General features: G+C 50.9%; 1 protein-coding gene across 1 annotated transcript in view; it reads left to right on the top strand.

The window, feature by feature from the left end:
* The first annotated feature begins 6 nt into the window (after positions 1-6).
* FAM78A (family with sequence similarity 78 member A) overlaps positions 7-7,393 on the top strand; it is a 13,648-nt gene continuing 6,261 nt past the window's right edge. The window contains exon 1 of the mRNA XM_009286938.2: positions 7-923. Coding sequence (XP_009285213.2) covers positions 661-923 — 263 coding nt within the window. The 5' untranslated portion in view covers positions 7-660. The remainder of the gene's footprint in view (positions 924-7,393) is intronic.

Below are 7,393 nucleotides of genomic sequence, written 5' to 3'. Positions count from 1 at the left end.
AAAAAAATCCCCGAAGCCCTGAGAGCGCTGGCGGAGGAGCCTCCGAAATCGGGGATCTGGCTACTTTTTGCATTTTCCACCCGCCGTTTCTTTCTGTTATTATTGTTGCGAAATGCGAAAGGAAGTTATGAACAACTGCAAGTTGGAAATCCACACCGGTTGTGACAAGCTGGGGCTAAAAACTATTTCATTATTTATATAGATGTATCTATCAACATTCTGCTTTTCATCCAAAGAATAAAGGGAAATACCGGCTAGCCCTATGTTTGACGGTGAATGACAGACCGCATCTGAGGAAAGGAAGGACTAAATATATCAGCTAAGAACACCACCGTTATTTATTGAATTCAAGAGACTTTTTTTTAACCCAAAGACTGTTTGAGCAAAAGATTTAATGGGTCATTAAAAGGGGAAAAAAGGTTTTAAAGGCCCTTTTGCTTCTGAAGTGCAGCTAACCTCAAAATAGGAGCAGTACTTGTAAGACAGATACTCAAATTAAGGCTTTACGTGATGAATTTTCTATCCTATGGATATCAGTTTTGAGATTACAAACCAAGAAGATCTGTAATTGATCTAGCACCAGATAATTTCAATGCCTAATATTCCCCAGGATTGCTGGAGTACCCTAGGAGCTGTGTCGGACTGTATTCGGGGTATGCCATGGGCTGTATTCAGAGTATTAGCTGCAAATCCAAAGTTTTCCGGGAAAGTATTTCAGTGATTGAAGTCAAAGCCTCCATCGATCCCATTCCCACCAGCATCGACGAGTCCTCCAGCGTGGTCCTGCGCTACCGGACCCCTCACTTCCGAGCCTCTGCGCAAGTGTTGGTGCCCCCTATTCCCAAGAAGGAGACCTGGATCGTGGGCTGGATCCAGGCTTGCAGCCACATGGAATTTTACAATCACTACGGAGAACAGGGAATGTAAGTATTTCCAAGAGCGCGTGCGAGCGGGTGCGGGTGCATTTGCCTAGCGGGAATAGCAAGCGGGAGGACCATGGCCCGGCTGGGAAATACTGGATTAAGCCAAAAATTATAATCCAGTTGGTTTGATTTTAAAACCCAGCTCTCCTGAAACTTAACAGGACTTTCTCATATGTTTAAAATACAGGAGAGCTTGTCCCTGCCCTTTTGAAGGAGTAGGTGTTCTCTTCTAATGGGAATGTGCCCAAGCCCTAACCAAAACCCACTTGTTCTGTTAGGAACCCAAAAGCAATACTGTATTTCACAACAGCTTTTGAGCAGCGCTGGAGATCCTGAAATCCCAGGTCAGCCCTGCCACGACAGGCACCCTGATTTGATACCCGTTTTACATGAGGGGTTCCCCAACCATCAGCTCCTCTCTTTGGCATCCCTCCCCATCCCTTACGGGGTAAAACCGCGCGTTGACCAGCCCCAGAGAAACCTGAGGGCTGACACTTGTGACACGGTGCCGTCCCCAGTGTGCTCCACTGCTGCTGCAGTGGGCCATGGCTGTGAGCTCCATACCCCACCAGCTCTGGGAGCAGACTTTAACGTCACAGGAGGAATCCTGCTTGCTTTGCCCACAGTAGCAGGCAGCCCACAGGGGAAGAACAAGATGGATTTAACCCACTGATAATTAAACCCTTTGCATCACCTTGGAGGAGGGTGAAAATTGCACATTATCCTCCTTTTGGGTAATGTAAGGGTGGGAATATATAGGTATCTATGTAAGGCAGGGGGAATCTAGGGGCTGTTTGCACACCAAAAACCCCATGTTACCGGTCAGACAGTCATAGTGAGACAGGAATGAGTCAGATTAAAATGTCACCTCCCTACCCTGAAAAGTCATCTCTCCCCAGTCCCCCACCAGTTTGTTCACCAAACGTTCTTGCAGGCTGTGGCCCGCAGTTAAATCAGCAACAGCACCTGATCTCCAACTGCCTGCACAGAACAGCAGTTCTGCAACTCACGGTGCTGGGCAGCACCGGGTGCAGCCTCCCGCTGCAGCAGAGATCTGTCTGTCCAGCCACGGGGACAAAACTTGACCGCAGAGCCCAGTGCTGGTAGATGGTTTGGTGGCTGGAGGCGCTGATGCTGCCCGGTCTCTGGGGCAAGGGAGAAAGGACGGGAAGGTCAGGTTTAAGCAACCCTCCCACCCGCTCATCCCAAGTGCCCTGTGTCAGGGGGACGCCGGCTCAGCCCCTCAAGGGTCACCCTGGGTGGCTTAGAAAAAGGTGAATGAGGAGGGCTGAGGGAGGATGGGAACACGGAGTAGGGCTGGAGAGCAGGACAGACTCTGACTTAATGCAGCGCCTTCCTGAAGGCCTGAACATCTGCACGCACGCCCCGGCCCTTCTTCCCTCCCTTCTGCCTGTCAGCCCAGATGAGGACACGGGTTCAGCATCTCAGACGTAAAGCGAATACGTGTTGTGGGATGTGGACCAGAGGGAAGGGCACGCCGAGGAGCAGCCGTAAGTGACAGACTGTCCCCCGCTTCTGTCCCCACATCCCCTCTCTGCTCAAGCAGAAGGTGCCTTGAGAAGCAAACTAGCACCTGGCAAACACCAGCAATGAGGCTCAGCAAGGGAGAAGACCAGCTTATCGTGATTTTAAAAGTACTTACAACAGGCCCGAAATCTGTAGGCTTTTTGGCTCCAACACCATCTTTAGCAAGGACAATTTGTTGCTCGGATGTTCCCAATTCCAGGCCTTTGGGATTTGCATGTGTAATTCTCGGGCTCATTTAGAAATCCTGTCTTTAGCGACCAGCTGCAAAGGAAAACAGAAAAGTCCACTGTATATAAATACAGCTCACATCCACCAAAATAAAGAGGACTGGGCAGAGCTATTCCGCCAGTGCTGCTGTGGGCTGCAAACCTCGATGTGTCCTTTTATTTCTCTGCACCTGAGTTTCCCTGTGTTTAAAATGAGGACTTGGTACGGTCTTCCCTTGCTGGAATGCTCTGAGACAAAAAAAGTTGTATCTACAAGCTAAGTGCTGTAAACAGGTAGTCAGAATTAAACACTGCAGCTACGTAGGAGAGCTATTAGCCAGAAAATCATGGAAACAAAGATTTCTTTTTCCCTAGGAGGTTCATTGACAAGATTTCTTTTTCCCTAGGAGGTTCATTGATGTTTAACTGATATAAAAAAAAAAAAAAGAGTTACCCAAACATAAGTAGGAATTGGTCGGCTCCTCCACTCTCTATAGACCCATTGCCATCTGAAAGCTATAAATAAAGGCGTTTGGGAGGAAAGGCTTCTCTTAATGCCATTGAAACATGCTCTTGGAAGACCTTTACATAGAGAGGGACAGGACACAAACCTAGCCGAAAGGATGGGCCAAGCTGGTGTAACTCAGTGTAATCCCACTGACCTCCACGGAGCTGCGTTGATTTATGCCAACAGAGTATTTGTCCCAACTTTCCACGATGAAGAGACACTACTGCGACATATATTTTTAATCACTGTGGCGACAGGCAAACAGAAAACTCTAAATAATAAAAGAAATCAGTCGGTCAGCTGGAGCATCGATACTTACAGCAGGCTTTGGATTAGTTTTTCGCTGTTACGCTCCGAAGTTGTTAGCTGTGTATAAGCTGGCCATTACGTTGAGGGTAGAAACAGCTGAGAAATACTGGAGCAGATGGAACTGTGCATAACGCTCCTAGAGGGATGTTAGCTACAGAGGGGATCATTTCGACACACGCGTTTAAAGTGGCACTGATAATTCTGGGGCTAAATGCAGCGTTTTTAAATGTAAAGGAAAATAATTAAAGCTCAGATAACACGTAAACGCTGGCATTATTTTACATGCAAGTCAGAAGATGCTGCTGCCAACATGAAAACCCCCAGCATGAGGATGTGGATGTGCTCTCTGACCCCCCCCCAGCCCTGCAGAACGGGGGCAAACTCCCGTTCAGCCCCATGGCTGGTATTACTGCTCCCCCTGAGCAGGGTTTTACCCTGTCCCCTTAGGGAAGGACGCGGCTGTGCAGTGGGAGGCATCAGGATCAGGCCACAGAGCTCTGACCTGTGCAGGACACGCTGGACCAAGTCACCGCTGGGATCTCCGGGGGCGGGTGCTGGTTTCTGCACCCCGTTGTGCAGCACCTGCTGGGACCCATGTCAGCGGCTGGGCCACGCCAGAATGGCATTATCCAGCCTTGTTTCTTCATCTCCATGGAGATGTGCAAGAAGCGGTGCAGATGGAGATATGCAAAACAGAGAGATAAATAGATCGGAGTTTGAATATGATCAGCCAAGAATCTGGAGAAGTTTCAGGTAGATATTTCTCCCCAGGAGGACCCGATGGGGCAGCTGGGCAGCATTACATCATCGCTTCACATTACCAGGCATCTCTCTCTTGCGAGATTAAATCTTCCATGCCCTGCAGCAGAGACACAATGAACTCAAGAAATCGACTTGTCAAGAGAATAAACCCCTCAGTCCTTGGGAGGGAAAACACAATCAAAACCAGATTTACCGAAGGAAAAAAAAAAAAAGGGTTACGCTTTCCATGGGAAGCGAAGGGAGGTCAGTTCACCATGGGAATTTACAGAGATACCCCTCCAGGGGTTTAGAGGAAAAGGCTTCGCTGCCCTTACGTGGCCCCTGGCCCTTACCTGCGCTGTAAGCACGCACCTTAGCCCAGTTAAATAGGTTGTCCACTCTGCCTGAGCCTGCTCAGCTAAACCAGCAGAAATTTGTCCCTTTTGCTTAATGCCAGTTTTCTGCTAGTTTTACTCCCTGAACCGGTGTGCATCAAACATCAATAAGCTGGTTCAAGAGACGAGGCAGGAACATGCAGCTGGAGGATGGGGGGGAAGAGGGACCACAGCAGCGTGGCTCCGACAGATGGGCAACATCATCTTAAATTTCCTTCCTGTTCTTCGCTGTAACCCTGGCTTGAATTGCTTGATGTGCTGGACTAGGTGAGAGAGACACTGTAAAGGACAATTTAAAATTAAGCAGCTCTGAATATCAGGTTTTCTTTCTTTCAGCCAGTCACCAGCACAGGTGCAGCGGCGGAGGGAGGCAGGTAGGAGCAGAGATGTGAAATACCCGAGACGGCTTTTCGTTGCGCCCACACATTGCCCTGGTACCTGCACCGAGCACAGTCTGCGTCTGAACGGGGCTTCTCTTATTTAGGGAGCTGGTGGAAAAGAAGGGTGTTGGAAAGCGCAAGGTTATGCAAGTCCATCTGGCCCGTGACTGATTAGGAGCTGGCTTTAAGGAATTGGGGCTGAGGATGCAATAGTGCCCGATGCCTGTCTGAAAAGGTTAACTGAATATACCTGTGTCACTGCTGGATGCACCAGGGCTGGAGGCTGCTGTGCTTGGATTTGCTGTCACTGCACAGGCCGCTGCAGTGATTGCTTTGGTTTGTGCTGCGGGGCAGCCATCTGGAGGGCTCGGGATAAGCTGGGGGCTTCGTTTCGTGTGAGAGAATAGGAAGAAACGTATCTGAATGAGAACTAGGAGGCTAAAACCTACGTAAAGCTGCTTGGCTCTCAGCAGCAGGGCTACAGTTGTGCCACAAGAAATAGCTCAAAATTCCTTCTTCTGGTAGCAAGAAGACATTTGTTAAGAGAGGCTTGTTGGCAGCTCCAGTCTCTGGTGATGCCCCTACTGACTCTGAAGGTTTCAGAAATGGCAGAAACAAGCTTGTCAGTATTACAAGCCAGAATCTACTGATTTTGGAGCCGATCAGCTATAGTGAATCCATGAAACCAGATAGGTTGGTTTCTTTTCATGCCTCTTCCCTGCTATTGTCAGCGAAGTGTTTACTGGGCACTTTCTGGTCTTTCCTTGGCTCGACACCACCACAGAAAGATGCTGATGCAGCCAAAGATCATTCCACAACGTTCTTTCCAAAATCATCCAACAGGGCAGTTGTTGGCATATTATTTAACACAGACATACCGTGCAAGCAAAGGCTACTCACCTGGCTGGCACACAGGCTTTGCTGCAGCAGCAGGCGAGGGGCAGCCCCCACCAGCAGCAACCATTGTGCAGCCTCTGCTTTTGCTCCAGTCATGGGATCATCATAAGGCCTCATTTTTCTTCTCATTACTAAGATGCGCAGATAAAGCGTGATGGTTTTGAAACCCCAGGGTTAACCACACTCGGTAGAATGAGGCACAGCGTGCTCCACGAAGAAACACGGGCCAGTTTCTTCTTCCCCGTTCCTGCCCACGCCTTTTCTTAAGCAGGGTGCACTTCTGAGCCACCCTGAGCGCAGCCACGCTGCTCACGAGCACGCTCAGCTTTGCGACGGGGTTTCTCAGGCTCTGCAGGCAGCATCCTGCCTTCAGCGACCTGCCCGGGCCCTGGCACAGCTCCACCTTTTTGCTCTCGTTTGAACCCTGGGGAAATCCCAAGAGGGTCCTGCAATTCTGTACCGGTCTGGGGTCAGATATGCCTACCGGGAACGAAGATGGGGACAAGCAGATCTTAGTTGACCTGCAGTTTCTGAGCATCCTCTACCTGATTCTCCTGCCATTCGCCCACCAGCCTCTGATCCGAGTAGGCTGGAGCAGCCCAGGGGGTTTATCAGCCTCTCGTAGCATCTCAGGTCCCGGTTTGGCACCTCCACGCCCGCGGAGATGCTGTGGCTGCACCTTAGCACCACGCCTGTCACAGAGTGAACCGCCAAGAAATTGTGACATCTCATCCCCGGGTGACAGCCAAGCTGAGTACCGGCCACTGTCTGAATGGAAAGTGATCCTAAACCATCTGCTGAAAGGGAGAGAAAGAGCCCCCAGATGGTGTTTCAGAGCCGGGCTGTGCGGCGGGGAGGAGGTGGGGGGCTGCAGAGCACGACCTCCGCTCATCTGCCCGCCGAGGGCTGAGTTCATCCAACATCCCCAGAGCTTTTCCCTTCTCAGCTCTCCCTGAAGAACTGGGGGGGACGGTGAGCCAGGATGACTCCGATTTAGAGAGCAGAGCTTATAAACATCTCTCCGGTAGCCGGGGGTCCTGGCAGGACTGCTCAGGGATCTCCTTTTGGCTGCCTTCGCTAAAAATTTTCTTCCAGGGAAAGGACTCCCTCTGCCTGCTGGCTATGAGCTCAGGAGGGAGGATTGCTGCAGCCGCGGTGCCGTAGCTGACAGCAGCCCGTAAATCTGCGCGGGGAGATGTCGTGCTTGCATAACCCCCGGCTGCTGCTAACCCCCCCACCCCGGTCCTGCTGCTCAGAGCATCCCTGCATCCCCCGGAGCAGCCCGTATCCTGCCTTGCACTTAATCTCCCGGGTTCCTGCCGGGCCGCTGCAAACCAGCCGCCTCCTGCGTGGTGCGGCCCTTCGCCCAACGCCTGCCACGGCACGGGGGAGATTTTTGCTAGGACCCCCGCTCACATGAAAAAAAGATACATGAGGTCTTTAACCCCCCCCCCCCGCTCTAAACTGGGCGCGACAACTTCCAGGC

Source organism: Aptenodytes forsteri, unplaced genomic scaffold (assembly GCF_000699145.1).
Source record: "Aptenodytes forsteri isolate BGI_AS27 unplaced genomic scaffold, ASM69914v1 Scaffold136, whole genome shotgun sequence".
NCBI lineage: Eukaryota > Metazoa > Chordata > Aves > Sphenisciformes > Spheniscidae > Aptenodytes > Aptenodytes forsteri.
Note: the sequence above shows the minus strand (reverse complement) of the source record. Positions and strands in the feature narration are given on the sequence as shown.